Source organism: Pipistrellus hanaki (assembly GCF_964339955.1).
Source record: "Pipistrellus hanaki genome assembly, chromosome: 11".
Lineage (NCBI taxonomy): Eukaryota > Metazoa > Chordata > Mammalia > Chiroptera > Vespertilionidae > Pipistrellus > Pipistrellus hanaki.
In genome coordinates, this window is record NC_140513.1 from 68,679,967 (window position 1) to 68,704,907 (window position 24,941).

Consider the following 24,941-nt stretch of genomic DNA (forward strand, 5'->3'; position numbering starts at 1 on the left):
CTTGCAGCAGCCCTACCTGAGACTGGGGGACTCCAGTGCGGCTGAGAGGACTGGGTGCCACCATCTTGTGGCTATGGGCACCGCCATTTTGTTGTGGAGTGATGGTTAATTTGCATATTACTCTTTTATTAGATAGACTATTGCTAGAGAATTACAGAAAATATTAGAAAGTAAAGAGTTATAAATTTTGTAAGTAATGCTTTCAGATGTGGATAAAAATAGAATATATTTATTTTTTTATTTTTTTTATTTTTTAATATATTTTATTGATTTTGTAGAGAGGAAGGAAGAGAGATAGAGAGCTAGAAACATCGATGAGAGAGAGTCTTTTGCACACCCCTTACTGGGGATATGCCCGCAACCAAGGTACATGCCCCCGACCAGAATCAAACCCAGGACTCTTCAGTCCCCAAGTCGACGCTCTATCCATTGAGCCAAACCGGTTTCGGCAAAATAGAGTATATTTAAATAGAACATCTTAATCACTATAATAAGGTTTGTAACACAATTATGTATAATAGGAAAACTAGAACACTTCCTTACAATTTGCTTCGGTCACATTTCCTGTGCTGTCATCAGCTCCTGTTTCATTAGTGATAATAACATGATGGAGGCATGAAATGTTTTGGTTAACTGATTCTTCTTGTTGCTTAACCTGTGGTGCTCTGAAATGGCTTGAGCAAAGACTACCTACCCTTGAGAGATAGAACCTTTTTCTAGAGTTGTTTTTAGTTGATTTTATGCTAAACTATTTTGACTGAGCAGGACAGGAAACGTTTTTTCATATCTTTCATTTCAATGGTTTCTAATATGAATTTATAGAGTTGTGCAACTAATCATCACAATTTTATAACATTTTCATCTCCACATAAAGAAGTCCTGTATCCTTGAAATTAATGCACCGTTTCTCCTCAACATCCCACCATCCCTGTCAACCACACACCTGCTTTCTGTCCCTGGACATTTCCTGCAAATAGAATCATATGATACATGGTCTTTTGATTCTGACATTTTCCACTTTATTCATGTTTAGCATGAGTTAGTGCTTCATTTCTTTATATTATTTAATAAGAATCCATTGTATGGATATACCACATTAAATATATGTAAGTCTTTATTGATTTCAGAAAGGGAAGGAGATAGAGAGAGAGATAGAAGCATTAGTGATGAGAGAGAATCATTGATAGGCTGCTTCTTGCATGTCCCCTATTGGGGATTGAGTGCATAACTGAGCATGTGCCCTTGACCAGAATTGAACCCGGGACCCTTTAGTCTGCAGGTCGACAGTCTATCCACTGAGCCAGACGACATTTTTTATCTGTGTTCATAGTTGATGGACATTTGAGGTTGTCCACTTTTTTTTTTTTTTTTTTTTTTTTTTTTAGACAGCATTTTCTAAACTGTGTTCATAGCTGATGGACATTTGAGGTTGTCTACTTTTTGTTTATTGTGAATAATGTTACTATCAAAATTTGTGAGCACTTTTTTGTCGACATTTATGTCATTTCACTTGTTTTTTCATCTTGTCTACCAATCATAGGAGTTGAATGTTCGAAAGGTTACCCTGTCTACAGATAAAAACAAGTATGGTATTCGCCTAAGGGCAGAGCCAGATCACATGATCCTGGGGAAGCGGCTGAAGGGAGCCTTCAAAGCAGTGATGACATCCATCAAGCAGCTGAGCAGTGAGGAGCTGGAGCAGTTCCAGAAGCGTGGTGAGTGTCACTGATGGTGCCTCGGCTCAGGGAGGCTTCTGCTTGGCATTCACTGTCATAAAATGCTATTTCAGTACCTGTCTAATTTGCCTTTATAAGGATACCTGATAATGGTTTTACTCAGTCTTTTATTATTGGTGCCTTATGTTTTTTTCATTCTTTTTAATACTATGTTATATTTCAATGAATGTTTTCATGTGAATATGTTATGAAATTGTTTTCCTTGGACTAAATTTCTAGGTAGAAATTACAGGATCAGATGGTTACCATTGAATTCTACAGATGTTAATGTGGGCCCAGATAATCTGCCCTCGTCGAAAAGAAAGCAGAGCCCTTGAGGGTGCGATTGGGAGGAGGGGGGTAAGATGATGACTTAAGTCAGAACCTGTCACAGTTTCTTTAAAATTTCTATAATCCACATACTGGCCTCTTAACTGGCCAAGGCTGGCTCTATTCACTCAGTAAATATTTTTAAAGACCTTCTGTTTGGGTAGCACTGGCAGCATAGAGTTTAATAGTAATAAGACAGACGTTGTCCTTGCTCTCATTGTGCTTGCTGGAGGACATGGAAGACATATGGAGGCAATTGTTGTTCTGGTAAGTGCTGGAATAGAAACCTGTGGGACATTGAGAGGAGGTTAGGAAAGGAGTCGGCTGTCTTCTCTCCCATCCATGGATTCAGAAGTTGCCGAAACCGGTTTGGCTCAGTGGATAGAGCGTCTGTCTGCGGACTGAAAGGTCCCAGGTTCGATTCCAGTCAAGGGCATGTACATTGGTTGCAGGCACATCCCCAGTAGGGGGTGTGCAAGAGGCAGCTGGTCAATGTTTCTCTCTCATTGACATTTCTAGCTCTCTAGCTCTCTCTCTTCCTGTCTGTAAAAAATAAATAAAATATATTAAAAAAAAAAAAAAAAGTTATCGGCTCTGCCGTGATTACAATCATGATTGGCCTTCTGACAGCTGCTTAGCATCAGCAGCTGTCCTGGGACGCAAGCTGTTAAGGGCTCCCTTGAAAGTAGAAAATCATAAGCACAGAAGTGACATGAAAAGATGTTTAAACTCAGCTCAAATGAGTGATTATGGAAATTGATGGAAATGTCCTTAAGAATTTTCAAATTGATAAAATTTATCTGGAGATCTTTATGAGAAGCTAGCAACTAAAAGTTGAGTCATAACTAATTTAACTTGCTATATTTAGTGAAAATCTTTGATCAACTTTCCAGTTAAGGATGTAAGTTGTAGGTAGCCAAAATGTCAAAAATTTCTGAAATACATATTTGAAACCAAAAGGCAGCCATTTTTATACTGTAGATTCTGAATAGACTGATCTGCACTGATGGACAGCAAAATAGTTTTGAGATCCCAATGACAGGAAGTAAGAATGGCAGCCCAGTGCTCAGAGACCAAGAGCATGATGGTAACCACACGGCTTTCTGAAGAAGGGCATTGCCAGCTTCCTCTGCTTGGGCTGGCAGGGATGGCACTGAGAATATCACACTGTTCACCTCATCTAACTTTCCTGATGGCACGCTGCTCGGCACACAATGGGACCGAGGCCCTCCCATCATTGAGGGCTGGGCCTAAGTTTGATTTGACTCTAAAGACTGTATCCTTCATTACATTCTGAAGTCTGTATTTATGGTGGGGATTCACGGCCTCCTGGCATGTCTTTGGACCTGGGAGTTTATATACAGCTGGAGACATTGGGTTAGAAGGACTTGATATTATGAAGCCTATATAGATTAGTGCTACGAATATTTTTTTGATTTTTTTACAGGGAGGAAGGGAGAGGGCTAGAGAGTTAGAAACAACGATGAGAGAGAAACATCGATCAGCTGCCTCCTGCACACCTTCTACTGGGGATATGCCTGTAACCAAGGTTCATGTTCTTGACTGGAATTGAACCTGGGTCCTTTTGGTCTGCAGGCCAAAGCTCTATCCACTGAGCCAAACCGGTTAGGGCTGCTACGAATATTTTATCAAAAAGTGGCACAATGTACTTGTAGCAGGGTGTTTTGTGGAGGAAGAGGGACTGATTAACCTTGGCAATTGCATCTGTACTAGGGACCATCGTTGTGGAAGGCCATGAATTGCATGAAGATGACATTCGCCTCTTGTACACTTTTGATCAAGCAACAGTTGAGACAACGCAGTTTGAAGCACACTCGGATGCTCAGGTATTTTCTATTCCCTAGAGTAGGGGTGTCGAACTCAGAGAAGGGGCCAAAATCTAAAATCCAGCCTAAATCGCGGGCCGAATGGTTTACTGAACAGTCATAAACTGACAATGTCATAAACTGACAGCGGAGTGCAGTGATGACAGCGCGGTGCGGGCCACATTGCAAGGCCTGGCGGGCTGGATTTGGCCCGCGGGCCATGTGTTCGACACATGTGCCCTAGAGCATTTCTCAATCAAAGGATAAGACCACAGCGGAGAAATTATACTGTACCTGTGCCTTTCCTGAAAGTGTTTGCAGCTGTCTTGGTGTTAAATAAACCAGTTATTCATTTTACATTGGCTTATTAAACTCTTCTTTGATATGCTCTGTACATATGCCTTTTAACCAGTGACTTCTACATGGGAGTACTTGTCCTAAGTGTGAGGTCATAATAAAATGAGTCAGATGTTATCCCACTCTTTAAGGAATAAGCCAGTCATGGAGACAAGAGAGTGAGCCATATTTTATCTGTCTGATACATGATCTGGTAGAAATAAGTACAGGGAAGAGCTTCCAGCCAGTGTGGCCAGATGGCTAGGGAGTGCGGGCAGTTTTGGATTCTGGGGTTGACGTTTTTGTTGTGATGGAGTACAGCATCTCCTTTCACTCCTGATCAGACTTCTCGAGATCAATAGGTTGTTGGGGCTCCACTGTGGGAGTGGGGGCTTGATGGAGGCCTTCTGTGGCTAACATGCCAGATGAGGGGAGGGGAGGAGCATTTGGGCTGAAGAGGTCAGCCTCCTCAAGCCTTTGATCGGCCTCAGGCTAGATGTAGACAGCATGTAGGCAGACTGGTTCAGAGCCAAAAGTGAGGGAGGGACCAGAAGGGCAGAGAGGAGTGTGAACGCAGTGGGCGCAGTCCTGGGCTCCAGCAGTGGGAGGGAGGGCCTGAAGTCATCGGTGTGGGCCGGGGCCCCGACTCCTCATCCATTTCCAGTACTGGTTTCTGCACCTTTGCAAAATTTAACTTCTCTGATTGAGTTTCCTTTATGATAAATGGTGATCTTACCTCCTTTGCAAGTATATTCCCCTCTAATCGAAGTTATACTTACATTAGTACATCATCACTGACAACCTTCAGAATAGGTGAGAGAGAAAAGTTGACAAGAAGGTGGCAATTTAAACTCATATAAAAACAACTGTCCATTGTAGAACTTGCTTCTTGACTCCCACTAATCAACCAAAGAATAAAAAGGGGTCATGGCTTAAGAAAATAGCAGGTAGGGCCTTTAATTCATTTGTTTGTGGTAGATCCATTTGGAAAGCTGATCTACAGGCTTTATGCTACTGATGTTTTTATGAGAAGAGTTGACACTATTCATTAAATAGGCCAGAAGAGCAGAGCTGAGAGACTGATAGACGGGCTCACGGTCTCCTGTGAGCACATCCTGCAGAAGAAAAGGGAAAGCTGCCCTCTCTCCAGATCTGCAGGATCGCTGGTTACAAGCAGGAATCAAACTAGAAAGAAACTAGGTTAATTGTGTCCTTTGCTTAGTTTTGTGAATAAAGAGTGCTGCATATCAGACTTCCCAGAATTTAGTTTTAAATCGCATTTTGCTGAGTTTGAAAAAACTGTTTTTCTCTACTCAATTGTCATGGTATGCTCTGTTAATTCCTGCAGGCTCTGGTTCTCTTAGATGTCACCCCTGACCAGGCGATGGTGGATGAAGGGGTGGCTCGTGAGGTCATCAATCGCATCCAGAAACTTCGCAAAAAGGTTTGTCACATGGAGAGCAAGCTGCCGATTTGGAGTTTGGTTTATTTTGTCTTATGTGTTGGGAGGATGGGAGAGGTAGGTAGTATAGACCAAGGTAATTGATGAAAATTAGTTTATTCATCCAGGAAAAGCCGAGTGCGGGTGTTTGGTTTCTCTGCCTGGAGCTTTCAGCCAGCCTGTGCCCCTTTTCCTCCTGTTTCCACTTCCCTGGGCTTCTCCAAAACCATCTTCTGGATTCATTGCCCTCCCAAGGGGTGCAGAAGGCCGTCAGAGGACCGTTAGGGTCTGAGAAGGGGAGAGGTGCAGTCAGGTCAGCATCAAATGGCTTCTCGTTCAGGGGAGATAGTGCTGTATCTGGACAGAAGGATTGATTCTTCCTTGTTCAGGAGCTGGGAGCCAGGACGGGGACTTAGCCCATTGCCTGCCCTCACCAGGTGAGAGAGCCAGGGAGCTGCTATCCCGAGGTGGGCACCCACTGGCCCTCCTCAGGAGGCCAGGTTTGAAACCTGTAGTTCAGGGTCTGAGGGGTCCGCTTCCAACTCCGGGCTGGCGCAGAGTTCAGATGGCTCTCACTGCACCACGCCTTCGCCTTAGTTCCCAAGGTGGGCAGGACAGAGGCTGGGCCCTCCCACCATGACTCAGCATGGAATTGTCAGCCTTGGTCCACAGCACCGTACCTGCTGACTAATCAAGTGCTTCCCGTTTTACTTTTTCCCTATGTGCTTTCAGTGCAATTTGGTTCCCACTGATGAAATAACAGTTTATTACACAGCAAAATCGGAAGGAAATTATCTAAACACCATTATTGAAAGCCACATGGAGTTCATATTTGCCACTATAAAGGCTCCCTTGAAACCATATCCAGTCCCTATATCAGATAAAATCCTTATTCAAGAAAAAATGCAGGTGAGTTCTGTGAAACTGTTAAGAGATTCCGTTTTAAATTTTATGTTAAGTTTATGTGCTCACATCTTGATAATTCAGTCTCCCCAGTAGCAATGGCTCTGGCCGGCAGCCAGGAGGGTCAGAGAGATGACGTCCAGAACAGGAGAGGGGAAGGAAGGCAGCCAGGATTTACAGTTGTGTCTAAACTACACAAGTCAGTGTTGTGTGTTTTGAGAATAGTTATTAAACTGCAGTTAACTTTTAAGGTAGTAGGTTATACATAAAACTAAAATTTCATTTTCTGTTGGTACATTTTAGAGGTGACTATGGAAATCTGATAACAAGGCACAGCTAGAAGTTGGTCGTTTATAATATGGGAAGAAAATCTATCAGTAATTTATTTAATCGTTTGCTTCTTATCTTGTTCCTACGTGGTATAGGACAACTAAGATAGACAGGTATGCGCTGAAAATGACTATCTTTTCAGTGGGGCAGTTTACAATAAGGTTTCATTGTCTGTTTTGTATATTTTGAACAAACAAGGTAAAAAGAAGAAGGGGGAATGTAGCCCTTGACTGTTTTAATGGTGGCATTGAATATGCTCTCAGAATGGTAGAAAGTTCTTGCTCTTAAAGAAATGGTTGCTGCATTATTAGTGCCCTGTGGTCAGCTGCTGCAGTTTTGCAATCACCTCTTTCTGTTGTTCAGTTAAAGGGGTCTGACCTGGAAATTACACTCACCAGGGGATCCTCCGTACTTGGCCCTGCTTGTGCATATGTCAATCTTCACATTTGTGCAAATGGCAGTGAGCAAGGTAAGAGTAAGTAATTCCTTGGTCTGTATTTTATTTTTTACTTAAACCTATGAATATCTTTGAAGCTATTATAATAGAACTAGAGGTCTGTTACACGAAATTTGTGCACAGGGGTAGGGGAGTCCCTCAGCCTGGTCACCCTCTCCAGTCCAGGACCCCTGGGGAATGTCCGACTGCCTTTCACAATCCAGGACTGCTGGCTCCTAACCGCTCACTGCCTGCCTGATCGCCCCTAATTGCCTCTGCCTTGCCCTGCACCTGGGACCCAGGATTCCCTCCAGCCAGCCATGGGCACTCAGGACCTGGGCTGGCTGCAGCCGCAGGGGACCATAGGTGGGAGGCTGCACCCAGGACGATGGAACAGACAGCTTGTCCCTCTCCTGGAGCCAGCCTGACTGGTCCCCATTCCTCTCTTGTAAAGTATTGGGAAAGAAAACAGTAGTTCAAATGTCAGTTTCTGAAATCAACCACAGTCCCTAAAGCAAGGGAGCCGCAGTGCAGGAGCTCCGTCTGGCTTTGTCCAGTCAAGTGGCTGGTGACGTGTGTTGGGCGCAGCTGTCTTTGAAATGGACTCCTAGGCAAACAAAGCTTAAGTCCGGCACTTGCCTTACAAACAAGAAAAGTGCAGCTTACATTTCCAAGACCCTTCCAAGTGCAGGGAAGAAGGCACACCAGCCAGGGACCGAGGGACCAAGCCACCAAACAGCGCTGTGTTCTCTGGGTTTTCTTTTTGCCTCCAGACTTGGAGTAGAAGAAGCCGGCAGTCTGAAAATGCCAGTGAGCGTGAACAGAAAGACTCCGGCAAAATCCTGCAGCCCAGCGAGTCAGAAAACTTTCAGTTGTCTTCCCGCGAACACAGCGGAACATTTTGTAACCTCACTGCTCATACTAACCAAGGCCAAGTGGGGAGCCGAGACGCCTGCCTCTGCCGAGCTGCGGAGCTCCAGCAACCGCCGTGCGGTGGCAGAGACCAGGCGGGCAGCTCGGACTTCCATCCCACCTGGTTGCCAGCCAGCCCTCTGCCAGGCGTGTGCACTAGGGCATCTCTTCCCCAGGGCTGTGAGGCCACATACATCCCGACAAGCTAGCATTGAAGGCCATTCGGAGAGCAGTGAGGAGGCCATTCAGTTCTTCGCAGCCAGGAAGGCTTGTCACTGAAAGCCCAGAGAAAGAACTCCTGTCACATCACTGTCCCCGTGCCCAGCAGTGACAGGGAGTGTCAGTGATCGGAAACTGGACTTAGCTGCCACTAAGCAGCAATAAAGCAGTACCGCCTTTCCCCTGGCATTGCGATGTCAGACAAGGTCAGCTAAAATGGATTTTAATTAAGAGCCGGGCTCATAAAACCTACCATGTCCAGGTTTTAACTGAAATTTAGGCATCATACCAAGAACTGAGAAGATCGTTTTTATTTTAGAACAAATACCTTGATTACCTGAGCTAAGATGGGCGGGAAGTGGTTTTCCTGGTAGTACTGCAGCTCTCTGCCCTCAGCTCACAGCCCTTTGCGCGTGTGGCCTGGTCTGGAGCGATGCAGGCTACAAGCTCGCCTGTGGGCACTGCTCCTCGAGAAGACTGCTGCTTGTGGATTCTTTTTCCTTCATCACATTTCTTCTGAATTTTCTGTGATCATTTTTGGTTTTAAAACTTCCTCTTCAGGAGTCAGCTTGGCCCCCTTGCGGCCCAGGGCAGTGCCCAGTGGGACTCTCACCACTGTTGGAACGGTGTGCTGTCAGCAAGCACGGCGCAGCTCTTTAACGGGGTTTGGTGCGGAGGCTGGTGGTTGGGAGGCCGTGGGCGCCTTGTGGACAACATCAGCAATCCTTGCTCTGCGAGCCCCAGGAGAAGTTGCCCACACCCAGCCTCCAGCACTCGGACTGTGTATGCGGCGGGGTCCAATCTCAGTGTTGGCAGCGGGGCATCCCAGCTCACATTTTCGCTTCTTGTCAGACAAGGCGTTCTCTTGCTCCCGGTCTTGCGGCACTTGTGCCAGTTGTCCCGAGAGATAACCCATGGCTTGGTGCTAAATTTAAAAAATTTAAAAAGTAATATATGTGAATGAACATTAAAATAACAGAAATGTTAAAAATTATTTGACAATATAAAGCAGCCATGATAAAAATGCTTCCCAAAATAATTATAAACAAAATAGGAAAAAATGAAAAGTAGAGTCTCGGCAAATAAACGAAAAATCAAACAAAAATTTTAAAACTGAAAAATATTACTAAAATACAAAAACTCAATGGATGAGGTAAACAACATTTTCAAGGAGATGGGAAAGAATCTGTGGACTGGAGATAGAGTAATAGAAATTATCCATTCTGATACACAGACAGTAAAACTTGGTTTGTTTTTGTCTTTGTTTTTTTAAATGGTTCCCTAACCAGTTTGGCTCAGTGGATAGAGCATCAGCCTGGGACTCAAGGGTCCCAGGTTCAATTCGTCAAGGGCATGTACCTTGGTTGCAGGCACATCCCCAGTTGGGAGTGTACAGGAGGCAGCTGATTGATGTTTCTCTCTCATCAATGTTTCTAACTCTCTATCCTTTCTCCTTGTAAAAAATCAATAAAATACATTTTTTTTTAAATGCCTGTAGCCAGTTTGACTCAGTGGACAGAGCGTCAGCCTGCAGACTGAAGGGTCCTTTCGATTCTGGACAAGGGCACATGCAAGAGGAGCCGATCCATGATCCCCTCTCATTGATGTTTCTGTCTCGTCTCTCCCTATCCCTTCTTCTCTGAAATCAATGGAAATGTTTAAAAAAATAAAATGCAGCCCTGCCCAAGTGGCTCAGTTGGTTAGGGTTATCCTGTGCACCAAAGGGTTCCGGGTTCAATTCCCATTCAGGGCACATAACCCAATTTATGGGTTTAGTCTAAGGGGACCAGATCGTCCCGCTTTTCAACAATTTTTTCCATGTCCCGTGGCATTTTAAAAAAAAAAAAGTCTCGATTTTTGGAAAGAATCTTTCCAATCTTTCCAAAAATCGACTTTTTTTAAAAACGCCGCAGGACAAATTGTTAAAAATCGAGACTGTCCCGCCAAAAGCGGGAAGTTGTGGTCACCTTAGTTTAGTCCCCATTTTGGGTACCTACGGGAGGCAACAGATCAATATTTTTTTCTCTCGCTTTTCTTTTTCTAAATAAAAATCATCCTCAGGTGAGGATTAAAAATGATACTATAATAAGTTTAAAAGACTTTTTAAAAAGACATTGGAAGAAAGAGATCCTGTCTCCAGCTGTGTGACACTGTTCTTCCGTAACCCCTCAGGACATGTGAGGACACCCCTGCGCCGCCTGTGGTGCATCCCGCTTCTGTTATATACCTCACCCCACGGGCTCCGGGCGGGAGTGGTTATAAACCCAGAATGAGAGTTTGTTTGTGTAATCCTCACCAGAGAACGGATCCATTTGTCAGAAAGAGTAAGGGGAAATATGACACTCTGGGTGAAGCCCACCACCTAGGTGTGTGCCGTGGCCGGGAATTGAACCTGCAGTCTTTTGGGGTGTGGGACAGTGCTCCACAAACAGAACCTCAAGCACCTGTAGGGCAGTAAAAGTTCAATCTTGTCCATGAATTCTGGGAGAAAGTAAAGAAGAGACAAAACTAACAAAATACAGACATGGCTAACAACTTCCTACATTTGATAAAACTCATAAGCTACAAATTCAAGAAGTTGAGGAAACTGCATATACGAAAAACCCAAAAGAATCTTCATCAAGAGAGCGTAGTCAAATTTCAGAGAATTTATGGTTAAGAAAACATCTTAAAAGCAGAGGGATGTGTGCCGTAACCGGTTTGGATCAGTGGATAGAGCATTGGCCTGCGGACTGAAAGGTCCCGGGTTCGATTCCCGTTAAGGGCATGTACCTTGGTTGTGGGCACATCCCCAGTTGGGGTGTGTGCAAGAGGCAGCTGGTCGATGACTCTCTCTCATCGACATTTCTAACTATCTCTCTTAATTCCTCTCTGTGTAAAATCAATAAAATATATTTAAAAAAAAAAAAAAAAAAAAAAGCAGAGGGATGTGCAACACCTAACTTAGAGGGAGAGGTTTGAGCCGAAACTGGTTTGGCTCAGCAGATGGAGCGTCAGCCTGCGGACTGAAAGGTCCCGGGTTCGATTCCGGTCAAGGGCATGTATCTTGCCCAGTGGGGGGTGTGCAGGATGCAGCTAATCAGTGATTCTCTCTCATCGATGTTTCTCTCTATCCCTCTCTCTTTCTTTCTGTAAAATATCAATAAAATAAAAAAAAAATCTTTAAAAAAAAGGGGGGGGGGGGGGTTTGAATAATACTGAAGTTTTTATCAACCCATGAAGGCACGAAGGTTTAAGGACATTCTCAAATGTTAAAAGTTGTATACTTTCTACCCATGATTATATCAAGCAAAAATATCTTTAACAAAGAAGAGTAAATCAACACATTCTCAAACGAAGGGAACTGATTTGTTGCTGTGTATTGTGTACCACCTACTGCATCCACGAAAAGAGCCTATCCCAGGAGGCCCACACAGAGATGCCTGGCTTCCCGCGCACCTGCCCGCCCCCAGAGGGCGGCGGCTGATTCCTGGGCAGGACCCGTTCACAGGTTGCATTTCTCTGGTGATAGTGGCATGGAGCATTTTTATGTCAAACAGTCCAATTTAAAATTGGGCAAAGGACCTGAATAAATGAATAAACACTTCTCCAAAGAGATGGCTAAAGGCTTCCAGAGAACGAAGAAAAGGCAATTCAGTTGAATCTTTTCGTGCAATGAGATCTTTCTACACAAGAAAATATCCTGACCTTAGTTTTACATCTTATACAGAAATTAGCTCAAATCGATCACAGACACTTAAAATGCAAATTGTTAAACTGTCTTTAGAATTTAGGGATAGGTAAACCATTGATCAGCACAACAATCTGAATGAATCTTCAGAGATCAGTGCCAAGTGTAAAAAGTCCATCACAAAAGAGTACATACTGTGTATGTACTATTTATACCGCATTCCTGAAATGATACTATTTCAGAAATAGTAGATTGTTTGCTAGCAGATAGGGAGTTGAGGGAACTAGGGGTAGACTTATTTAAATTGTCTTTTGAGGGAAATTTCTGTTGGTGCTTCCTTCATGGGCTCTGATCAGGGATTAAATTTGCAACTTGGGTGTGTGCCCTGACTGGGAATTGAGCCCTCACATTTTGGTGTACAGGACAAAGCTCCACCCCACTGAGCCACTTTGGCCAGAACAGATGTAGATTTTAAAGGGTAATACAATGAGTTCTCTTGGTGATTGAACTGTTCTGTGTCTTGGGGTGTTGCTTTTTAAAATATAGTTTTATTGATTTCAGAGAGGAAGGGAGAGGGCAGGATATAGAAACATCAATGACAAGAGAGAACCATTGATTGGTTGCCTCCTGCACACCCCTACTGGGGATTGAGCCCGAAACCTGGGCATGTGCCCTGACCGGGAGTCAAATCGTGACCTCCTGGTTCATAGGTCAATGCTCAACCACTGGGCCACACCAGTTGGGCTGAACTATTGTGTTTTGATTGTGTTAATGTCAGTCCCTGAGTATGATATTATATGATAGCTTTATGTTAACGGTGATAAACTGACTGGTTAAAGGGCCCAGTTTAATGATTCTTTAATTATCTCAAAATACATAAAACAGATCAATAAAGTAAGTATCTGTAGTAAAATCTCAGGTATAGATTAATCAGTATGAAGGATCATTTGAGGATATTGTGTTTAAATTAGATAGTATTTTTACCACTCTGAACCCTAGGGATCCATAAATGCTGCAACATCAAATAGGATCATAAAGACAAAAGATTGTATTTAGAAAATGATTTCTTGAAGGAGTTTCCCCCAGAATAGACCCACCAGCACTGCCCACGTGCATCCTGAGAGTGCATGGTGGAAGGTGCTCGAAAAGAAAGAAAGGCCAGCTGAACACTCTGTGCCCTTTGTATTTTTCTTCAGATTTACTTATATTTTTGGCTTTTTAGGTGGAGTACTGCTTCTGGAAAATCCGAAAGGCGATAACCGGTTAGACCTCCTAAAGCTGAAGAGTGCTGTTACTAGCATCTTTGGTGTGAAGAATTCAGAGCTGGCGCTCTTCCTCGGAGAAACAGGTGAGCAGAAGGGGGAAAGCTATCCATGGCCTTTGACCAGGCGGAGGGTGAATCAGCCTGGCTCTTCGGCAGGGCCTGCCTGTCCCTGTGGCAGCAAGAACACCGTCCTTCTCGGAGATGGAAGCTCGCCTACTCGCACTGTTAGCCAGGTGCAGGACTCTGAGCTTCACAGACTTTGCTGGGGTGTTTGAACTTTCTTAAACATAGTGGCTGCATCTTGCTAAATCCAGATTCTCGGTAAGATAAGTCCAAATAGAATTTTTAAAAGATCTATGTACATTCTCTCCCACTGTCACAGGTTGAAATGTGAGACCAATCCACCAAAAAAGAAAGAAAGTAAAAAGATACATTGAAGTCTTTACCCACAGTACCGTGGGCCTTCTTTGCAAATAGGGTCGTTGCATGAGGTGCGGTAGGCCCTGCTCCGTATGACTGGTGTCCTTGTGGGAAGACATGGAGACCTTGTACGATGGCAGGCCTCGACAGGAGCTGTGCGGATGCAAGCCGAGAAACAGCACGGATTGCTAGGGCCTCCTCCCAGGGAGTGAGGGCCGACTGACACCTGATCTCAGGCTTCTTGCCTCAAACTGAGACACTACATTTCTGTTGTTTTAAGCCCCCTAATTTATGTTTCTCAGATATAGGAAACTATTCATTTTATGAACCTGAATGCTTATTTTAGGAACTTTTAAATAGCCTAAAAGAGAAAATCCAAATGGTCAGTAACTAAAGGAATACCTGCTGAACCTCAATAGTAAAAACCACAATGTGGTACTATTACTGATACCAGATTGGCAAAGACTAGAAAAATTTCTCAATCTTAAATGTTTTTTTTTTTTTTTTTTAAATATATTTTATTGATTTTGTACAGAGAGGAAGGGAGAGAGATAGAGAGTTAGAAACATCAATGAGAGAGAGTCATCGATCAGCTGCCTCTTGCACACCCCCTACTGGGGATATGCCCGCAACCAAGGTACATGCCCTTGACCGGAATCGAACCTGGGACCCTTCAGTCCCCAAGCCGACGCTCTATCCATTGAGCCAAACCAGTCTCGGCTCAATCTTAAATGTTGACAAAGGTGCTGTGTCCTAGGAACTCCCCTTCCCCGCTGGGTGTAAATGGAGAGAGAACCGCCATGGAAAGCCACGGGGAAAAGAGCTCAGCAAGCACAGGCTGGAGCTCCTCTCTGTGGCACAGCTAACCAGGCCCTGCAGAAGCAGCTTGGCAAGTGAGCTGCTGTGCCCCCGGCCTGGACGTTGGATGAGCACAGAGGGCAGGCCTGTTGCTGTCCCCTCTGACTCTGTGGCAGGAACTGAATGTTGAGTGGTGTCTGGGCCCCACATGGACTTTTGGAAGCAGTGGCTGTAAATAAAATCCTGCGTACTTTTCTCTGGTCAGCCCTAACCCAATCCAGGACAGTCAGAAAGTTCTGGGGAACTTAGCTAAGTGAGCAGAGTTAAATCACCATCCACCGCTTGTGACTTAGGCATCTGTACATGGCTCTGTAAACCACATCTGACTTTCAGGTAAAGCAGTATTTCCATCTGAAGTTGAGAATGCGAAAATACTGTTTCTGATTCCTTAGGTGCAAAACCTGTGTATAGAAAGGGCCTACTGTGTTTATTGAAAAAATTTGCATTCTTCCACATTTTCAAAAGTCAACTATACAGGGAAAAAACTAAATGGAAACAAAGTAGTTTGCATTTTAGGTTGTGAATATTATGCCATTTATTTTGCACCAATAACATTTCCTACTAATTGCATGTGACTTTATAGAAAAGGCAGTGTCCTTTCATAAACAAGTTGAAAGTATCACTGTAAAGATATCCATATGGTGGTTTAATAAATATGGAAAAGTGAATGACTTCAGGTCTATAAACTATCTGCCCCTGAAAGAATGATGTCTTATTACTATTTTTTGTTATTTGTAGAAATACAAAACCAAACCAACCTACTGAGTCTTAGTGGAAAGATGCTGCGTGTGACTGCAGGAGCAGCTCCCTCCGTGAGTGACAGTCCTAGCACTCTTCTCTGCCAGTATATCAACTTACAGCTCCTGAATGCCAACCCACAAGGTACATGCCTTCCCTAGTTGTAAACATCTTCTGCCAGGTGAGTGGTGGGGTGTTGATGGTAAGGTTCCCTTTAATTTTCAACCTCTGACTTCTGTGGGCTTTTCACATTGGCTTTAATGTAGTGATTTAAATGAACATACACAGGCTTAGAAACACACTCATCCATCTGGTACGGAAAGGAAATGAGGTGAATTGAGTAGGTAAAAGTTACAGCTAAATGAAGCTGAATTGCTTGAATGCCAACACATTTTAATTCAGCCTTATTTTTGCTTCTTGGGAAATGTTTTGAAAACTTAGTTTTTCCAGTTGTTTGGCGTTCTCATTGTGCTCTTCATGACGCTTTTGCTGAATGACTCTTTTCCAAGCTGCAGGGCTTTTTGTACTGATCGTTTTTCTTTTTCTCCTTTCCCTTTCCCTCTGGGAGATGTTTGAGATTTTTCTGCAAACTGTACAGCTGTCTCACTGGCGCCCTGCACTCATGGCTGCTTTTCCAAGCTTGCAGTCATCCCCCTTCCTTAGGGATGCTGTAGCTTGATGGTGTGGACTCTCAGGGTTTAATCCAGTCTGTCCTTTCTTCCGTAGAGTGTTTAATGGGAACAGTGGGTACCCTCCTGCTGGAAAACCCACGTGGGCAGAATGGACTCACCTATGAAGGTCTTCTGTGTGAAGCGGCCAAGATGTTTGGCCTTCGCAGCAGGAAGCTAAAGCTGTTTCTGAATGAGTCTCAAATGGATGGTGAGATTGTAGAACATGCTAAGTTTTTGTTTTTTATTTTTCTTTTGTTGCATTATTTTCTATATGAACAACTGTAGACCTATCTACTTATCTCTCTCTCTCTCTCTCTCTCTCTCTCTCTCTCTCTCTCTCTCTCTATATATATATATATATATATATATATATATATCACACACACACAGACACACACACACAGCTAATATGCTAAATGTTCCCTTGGAAGTTCGATCGCTCACTATGAGGTGCACTGATCACCAGCCACCCTACCCTCTGCACAAATTTCATGCACTGGGCCTCTAGTCTTATATAATAAAAGCCTAATATGTTGCCCAGTGGATAGAGCATTGGCCTGCAGATTCAAGGGTCCCATGTTCAATTCCAGTCAAGGGCATGTACCTTGATTGTGGGCACATCCCCAGTGGGGGGTGTGCAGGAGACAGCTGATGGATGTTTCTCTCTCACTGGTGTTTCTAACTCTCTATCCCTCTCCCATCCTCTCTGTAAAAAGTCAATAATATATACATATTTTAAAAAGCCTAATATGCTAAGTGTCTGGTCATTTGGTCAGCCATTCATCCAATCAAAGCGTAATATGCTAATGATATGCTAAAGCCACTCAACTGCTTGCTATGACATCCACTGACCACCAGGGGGCAGATATTCCAAATTGTAAGTTAGCTGATTGCTGGGGTCCAGCATATTGGGACTGAGTTAGACGGGCCAGCCACACTCTGGAGCACTCCCTCAGTCCCTCCCTAGCTGGCCAACCTCCCATGTCCCTCCCTGGCCCCAGTCATGCACCGGAGGAGTCCCTTGGCCTGACCTGCATCCTTTTGCAATCTGGGCAGAGGGACACACCCTCCCCGTCCAGTTCCCTCCCTCCAGTGTATGAATTCGTGCACTTGGCCTCTAGTTGTAAATAACAGTGGAAAGTTATATAACTGACATGACTGTGAGTGACTGCCTAGCACACTTGCTTTTCAACCTGAAGGATTCCCTTTACCATGTTTAGTGGAAATGATCTCCCTTAACTTTTCTTTTTTGGGGAATCTACGCTAATAAAAGAGTAAGATGCAAATTGACTGTACCATTGCGATACCCACCAGCCAATCAGCGTGGGGGAGCAGGATGGGGCCCAGGCGTTCTGCACGGCCCCAGCCACGCCAGGCCTCTGGGCAGTGTGGGAAGGCAGAAGGCAGCCTGAGCGAAGGTGGTGCGGGCAGCCAGGGTAAGGAAGGCCCATTCTTGCACGAATCTTCCTGCATGGGGCCTCTGGTGCTTTAATAACTTCTTAATTTTGAAGAACAGTTTTGCCAGATAGAGTTTTCATGTTGATAGTTTTTCAGTATTTTAAATACGTTATTCCACACTCCCTTTGACTTCCATGGTTTCTGATTGGAAATTGGCTATTCATTAGTATCCCTGTCATTTGGCTTCTCTTTTGTTGCTTTCAAGATTTGGTCACTATTTCTTCAAATGTTCTTTCTACCTTTTCTTCTCCTTCCAAAACTCTCATAATGTATACAGTGGTGCCTCGCATAACGAACGCCTCGCACAGCGAACTTTGGACAGGTTTTTCATGAAACCATCGGCCAAAAAGCAGAAAATGGATGAAGATGTGCAAGATTCGGTAGACTCTACTTAGTCTGTCTTAAAATTAAAAAAATGTGTGTTTTTTTTTTAAAAAATTATGTTTTTAGATGTATCTAAATAAAAATATGTCATCTTAGCATATTTTTTTTATGTCATCTTAGCATATTTTATGCTACAGAACGAATTATTTTTTTTAACATGTATTGTTATGGGAAAACGCGTTTCACATAACGAACTTTTTGCATAACAAGCTTGATCCTGGAACGAATTAAGTTCGTTGTGTGAGGCACCACTGTATGTTAGTTAGTCCATTTGAACTGTATTATTTCAAATGTTTTATTTCAAGATCACTGATTTTTTTGCCTGCTCAAATCGGCTATTTACTAGTAGCTCATCTTGTGATCTTATTTCAGTTTTCCTTTTCTGCCTCAGAATCTCTATTTGGTTTCTTTTATACTTTCTCTATTGATATTCTTAATTTGTTGATACATTGCTTTCTTGGATTTCTTTAATTATTTGCTGCTTCAATTGGCCTTTCCATTAGTTTGTGGTTTTTCATTTAAGAGAGTTACTATAGAGTGTAAGTTCAAATATTTGCGTTTCCTAAAGGACAGATTCTGTCAATTTAGCTCTTCCTCTGACTGTGCCATAACTTTTCTGCTTCTTTGTATGCCTTTTGATATTTTTAATGTTGAAAATTGGACATTTGAATTTAGGCTCTCCCCCTTCCCAGGGTGCGCTATTTCTGTGCTTTTTCACTTGATTTCAGGTAGAAGGTTGAGGGGGAGAGTATCTAAACATCAGTAATGAGAGAGAACCCTTGATTGGCTGCTTCCTACACGCCCCCTACTGGGGATCGAGCCTGCAACCAGGCATGTGCCCTGACCAGGGTCAAACCTGGGACCCTTCAGCCGAAATCGGTTTGGCTCAATGGATAGAGCATCGGCCTGTGGACTGCAAGGTCTCAGGTTCAATTCCGGTCAAGGGCATGTGCCTTTGTTGTGGGCACATCCCCTGTAAGGGGGTATGCAGGCGGCAGCTGATCGATGTTTCTCTCTCATCGATGTTTCTAACTCTATCCCTCTCCCTTCCTCTATGTAAAACTCAATAAAATACATTTATTAAAAAAAAAACCAACGGCCTGGGACCCGTCAGTCCATGGGCTGACACTCTAGCCACTGAGCCAAATTGGCTAGGGCTATTTCTGATTTTTGAAAGCTGTAATTGTTCATTTGTTTTATGACTTTGCCAAACACTTCCCCCAACCCCTGGCGAAGACTGTATTCCTTGTTGTGTGTAATCACTTCGGTCTCTGTTCCTTTAGCTTGTTTACAACTACAGATTATCTTGACCCCCAGGCGTTAAAAGCTTAACAACAGCCAAAACCAGTTTGGCACAGTGGATAGAGCGTCAGCTTGCGGACTGAAAGGTCCCGGGTTCAATTCCGGTCAAGGGCATGTACCTTGGTTTCGGGCACATCCCCAGTAGGGGGTGTGCAAGAGGCAGCTGATCGATGACTCTCTCTCATCGATGTTTCTAACTATCTCTCTCCCTTCCTCTCTGTACAAAATCAATAAAATATATTTAAAAAAAAAAAAAAAAAAAAAAAAGCTTAACAACAAAATACCCACCTGTCAGTCTTTGGAGATTGGCTCATTCAGCACAGCCAAGCTATTTATAGCTCTGCCTCCACCTTCCCCTTCGGTTTGCACTGAGCCTAAAGAGCAGCCAGATTTAGCCAGAAAGGCCTTTTACCTTTTTCGAAATTGAAAGCTTTGGATCTTCTCAGGTGTTTTCTGTCCCTAGATCTGTGCCAGGGCATACATGCAGCTTTCAAAAATTACTCAGGATGCTGTTAAAGGCCCAGTTACCCAAAGAATCTCTCTCATACTTTTCCTCCAAGGCCTTAGGTATGTTTCAGTGATAATCTTCTATTCCACGCAGCTGTGGGATTTTTGTTTGCCTTACAATAGGGGTGTCGAACTCAATCAGAGAAGGGGCCAAAATCTAAAATCCAGCCTAAATCGCGGGCCAAATGGTTTACTGAACAGTCATAAACTGACAATGTCATAAACTGACAGCGGAGTGCAGTGATGACAGCACGGTGCGGGCCACATTGCAAGGCCTGGCGGGCTGGATTTGGCCCGAGGGCCTTGTGTTTGACACATGTGCCTTACAATGTTCTTACCTACCACTTTCTGCCCTGACCGAGTTCCAAGTTAGGCAAAACCGAGACAAGTGCCTTATGTAAGCCCTTCAGAGAGGTGAAAACACACACAGTATTATTTTTGCTCCTCTGTTCCTCCTAGAAATAGGTGTCAGCGTCCCACACTGGGCACAAGGGCTGCTGTCGTTAAACCATCACCCAGAGAGCAGGTGACGACACACGCTGGCATCTGTGGCCTCATTTTCACTGTATTTTTTTCTCTAAAAATTGTCTTTCATAAAGTATTAATACTTTGGTAAATAGAAGGATCACATAATGCTCACAGTTTAAAAACTCACCGATGCATGCTTGCTTGTTCCACTAGATTCTAAATGTCATCTCCAGATCTTGGAGTTACTATCTGTTAAGGAGGCAGCTTTGAGAGTATTTTTACATTCAGGATTCCTGCTTGGACAGAGCCATTTTTATTTATTTATTTATTTGTTTGTTTTATTTTCCAGAATCAGAATTGTTTTATTTGCTCTCAAAACATGCATCAAACACTATTAATACTATACCACCTTTTACAAATACAGTTTTGACAGCATCCAGAATTGTTTGACATTAATGCCTGAAATCATTTCCGTAGTGTCTGCAGCGTGGAATCATCTCTACATCTCGTTTTGTGGATGTGATTGTCCTACAGAAAAGTCAGAGCCATTTTCAGAGAAAGTTGATTTTTTTCTTTGAATTCAGATCTGGGTAAAAGCAAAATGCACCAAAGTAGGCGAAGAGCTTTTTAAATTTTTCTTTTGTCACTCTTTCTGAGTGTTTATATATTCGGTGTTAATTGCATTTGTGTTATACTTTACATACTGCAATCTTTTATCTTTGGGCGTATTGGGTCCTATATTCTTTGACGCAAGTCCTTCCATTGTAGAAAAGTTCCTGTTATCAGTGTGGTTCAACAAAACCAGTTCTTGTTTTCTGGCATTTCCTAGGTTCACCACATACTCTTATTCTCCGAGACCTGGAAATAGCTGTTCTTCCCATTACTGGAAGTTAATATTTAGAATCCACCCATCTGGGCTGCTGGCTTGGTTTTGTTCTAGGCCTTTTCTGTGTATATAGGAAGTGCGGGAGGGCTTCCTACAAGGCCCTGTCACTTCGGGCACCAACTGCAACTACACTCGGGTTTGATAATACGTTAGCGGGTTTCATAGGACTCGCTGGGAGCGTTTGCATTCATGACTACGTGTACTCCAGGGAAAGGAATAAGTGAATGTGTAGGGCCAATTTGAGAGCTGTGCAGATGCAGGGCTTCAGCCGTCCTCTCCCTTTCCCAGGAGTCATAGACAGTTCCTTCTCCTGACCCTGGTGCATGCCAGTGTACAGGGTTCCCACGCAGAAGCTCACCCCTGCTGTCTTGCTTTGTATTGAAGCTTTATTACATATTAAATGAGTCCTTGCTCACATGGTTAACTTACTTTTACTTAGAATTATGTGGTTGGTCTTTCTGGTGTGGCTTCCTCCCCCCAAGTTAGCTGTCTCCCTTGCATTATCAGGTGAAAGGTCAAACCTCTCTTGGGGTGAAGCCAAATTTATTGCTTACTCAAGCTGCTGACATTTTTATGGTATGCACAATAGGAAGGAAATTTATTTTGCTTTTCATCTCTTTCACTCTAGAAATTACAGAAGAAATTCCCCTGAAGACTTTGAACACGAAGACTGTGTATGTTTCTGTATTTCCAACAACGGCTGACTCCTAACTTCCTGTTACCAGTGTGGTTCAGTCAACCTTTACACACACACACACACACACACACACACACACACACACACTCTTACATATTCATGTGTTGAAAATATTCGTTTCAGGTGTATCTGGTCTAAACGTGCTGCTTTTGGCCTAAATGTGATGTGGTATTGGTTCATCAAGTAGCTTAAATCCTCACAGCAATATTCACATAACCTTAAGCATGGGACATGTTGAGAGAAGATTGCAATGTTACCTCAGCACTAGAGTTTATTTCTGTACTTGAATTCCTTACCTATAAGGGGAGAAAGTTATTAAAGTGGCATAATGTTTATCCTTTTATGGTCTTTTAAAATATACTTAAAATCTTGAAGAAATTGATAATTATCTGGATTTCCTTGGATAATTTGATGGAATATGTTCCATTAAAGCAAGAAAAATAAATAAGCTTTCTCAGATAATAAATATGTTAAAAGCAATTCATTCTCCCTTTATTTATTGAAATTTGAAAGGTATAATCATCAGAAAACACAAAAACTTAATATAGTAACTTCTGTATTAAGACAGTGGACTAAGCCCTGGCCATTAGCTCAGTTGGTTAGAGCATCATCCAGTAGGCCAAGGTTGCAAGTTTGATCCCTCATCAGGGCACATAAAAGAATTAACCAATGAATGTATAAATAAGTGGAACAACAAGTCTCTCTCTCCCCTCTTCCTCCCTCTCTCTCTTAATTCTTTTTTAAAAGATTTATTTAAAAATATAGCCGAAACCGGTTTGGCTCAGTGGATAGAGAGTCGGTCTGCGGACTGAAAGATCCCGGGTTCGATTCCGGTCAAGGGCACATCTCCAGTAGGGGGTGTGTAAGAGGCAGCTAGTCCATTTTTCTCTCTCATGGATGTTTCTAGTCTCTATCCCTCTCCCTTCCTCTCTGTAAAAAATCAATAAAATATATATAAAAAATATATATACATAAAAATATAATGTACTAAATAAATATCTTCTTCCCAAGACCCTATGTTTACAGATGCCTAAACAGAATTAGATGTATAAGATTTGTTGGGGGAAACATACATAAAGGAAAAGGGGCAGGGGGTGAAACATGGTAGAGGGAACCTTCAGGCTACAATGTAGGTTTGACACCTATGAAAATTTAAGAAGAAAGAAAGAAGATTGATTAGAGAAAGCTGAGACTGCATTGTAACACTCAGAAAACCTTGCTCAGGCTAATCCAGAGTCCCTAGGCAAAGAGTCCAGATTTGGGTAGCTGTTCTCCCCATCTGCCTTATCTATGGGTTTGCTTGTATATGGTCTCAGTTACACAGTCAACGGTGGTTCAAAAATAATTCACAAGATTTTTGTTTGTTTTTAAAATATCTTTTTATTGAATTAAGAGAGAGGGAAATATCGATCAACTGCCTTCTGCATGCCCCTACTGGGGATTGATGATGCACAGACATGAGGCTGAGCCACACGGACAGGGCCGTAGGGTCTGATGAGATCTTGCCATCTGCAGTACCACGGATGGCCCTGCCACGCACTGTGCTAAGTGAAATCAGAGTGAGACAGGTACATGATTTCACTTGTATATCGAATCTAAATAATCAGAAATAGAACATTTTGATGGCTGCCCTTTGGGAGGGGGTCAAGGGTTGGTAAGAAGTATAAATGGGGTTACAGAAGAGTGACAGGGATGTAAAGTACAGCATAGGGAATATATAGTGAATAATGTGATAACGTGCCAGATGGGCACTAGACTTAGGGGATCACTTTTTACCTTTCATAAATGTCTAATCGCTGTGTTGTACACCTGAAACTAATATAATACTGCATGTCAGCTGTAATTAAAAATAACATTTAAAGTCATCTTTAAATTGCACATAGTCTGAGAAGCTGATGAATCTTGAGCTGTTCTCCATTCTTGCTGGTATGTGAATCATCCCTTTGTTCAGAATATCCATCCATGTTTTAGACGCTACCTGCCTATTAGAATCCAGGAACTAGTGGCACAATATTTTGTAAGGGGGAGGAAAAAACAAACAAACTGAACTGTAAATTCCCTGTACTTCAATAATTAAGGAGTAAAAAAATATATTTTCAGACAATTATAACTAAAATAATTTGTCACTGGAAGACCTACTGTTAAAAATTGGCTAGAGGAAGCCAAAACTGGTTTGGCTCAGTGGATAGAGCGTCAACCTGCGGACTGAAGGGTCCTAGGTTCTATTCCGGTTAAGGGCATGTACCTTGGTTGCGGCACATCCCGAGAGGGGGTGTGCAAGAGGCAGCTGATCGATGATTCTCTCATAAATATTTCTAACTCTCTATGCCTCTCTTCCTCTGTAAAAAAATCAATAAAATATATATATTTTTTTAAATTGGCTAGAGAAAGTTTTTGAAATACAAAAGGAAAAAAACCTTGAAATACCGATGGAGCAGAAATATGGTAAATACAATGGATTACCCTTTTCTTATGTTTATAACATCTGATATTCCAATCAATGACACTTAAAAGTGGATTTTGCCCTGGTGAGTGTGATTGGCATTACCCTGTACACTGAGAGGTTGCTGGTTCTTGAGCCCAGTGACCGAGGCAGGGATGAAGGACGGAGATATGGCCACATTTTTGTGAGGCGAACGTGATAACCACTACACTACGGAAACGCGGTGGTGTGGCCACATTTTTGACAATCAGCATTCCAGAGAGAACCATGGAGCCTGACTGCCTCTCCTCCGACCCCCAGAGCCATCAGCAGGCCTCAGAAGAAGCTGTAGCAGTGACGGTTGGCACATTATCTGAAATTTTTTCCCTGAGTGACAGGCGCAATGTAACTAATCCCAGGGTAAGGTGGAGACATGGAGGTGATGCCACAGATGTCTGCCAGTCAACATTACTGGGAAAGCAAAGCAACAAAGGAAGTGACCAAATTCTCCCAGTTCACTTCACACCAACAGATGACAGCTTCTCCGTGGGCAGTGTCTGGCTGAAGTGGACAGCCTGGCATTTCACGGATTTGGAACCCCAGTGGCCACTACATTCATTCCCCTGGGGGATTTGTTTTCTGAGACCAAGATGACCAGAGCACAGAGGAAACACATACCTTCTATTGGAACCCCACCCACATCTGAAATGCCAGGAGGTGGTAGAAACTTAAAGATCTTGCTTCAGCA

General features: G+C 43.1%; 1 protein-coding gene across 2 annotated transcripts in view; it reads left to right on the forward strand.

Annotated features, from left to right (window-relative positions):
* Nucleotides 1-24,148, forward strand: part of IARS1 (isoleucyl-tRNA synthetase 1) — an 86,696-nt gene extending 62,548 nt beyond the window's left edge. For both annotated transcript variants that reach the window (XM_084899004.1, XM_084899003.1), the window contains exons 26-34: nt 1,541-1,715; nt 3,780-3,892; nt 5,556-5,651; nt 6,381-6,557; nt 7,245-7,350; nt 13,341-13,466; nt 15,399-15,542; nt 16,125-16,277; nt 21,703-24,148. In XM_084899004.1, the coding sequence (XP_084755130.1) occupies nt 1,541-1,715; nt 3,780-3,892; nt 5,556-5,651; nt 6,381-6,557; nt 7,245-7,350; nt 13,341-13,466; nt 15,399-15,542; nt 16,125-16,277; nt 21,703-21,785 (1,173 nt within the window). In that variant the 3' untranslated portion in view covers nt 21,786-24,148. The remainder of the gene's footprint in view (nt 1-1,540; nt 1,716-3,779; nt 3,893-5,555; nt 5,652-6,380; nt 6,558-7,244; nt 7,351-13,340; nt 13,467-15,398; nt 15,543-16,124; nt 16,278-21,702) is intronic.
* Nucleotides 24,149-24,941: the final 793 nt, after the last annotated feature.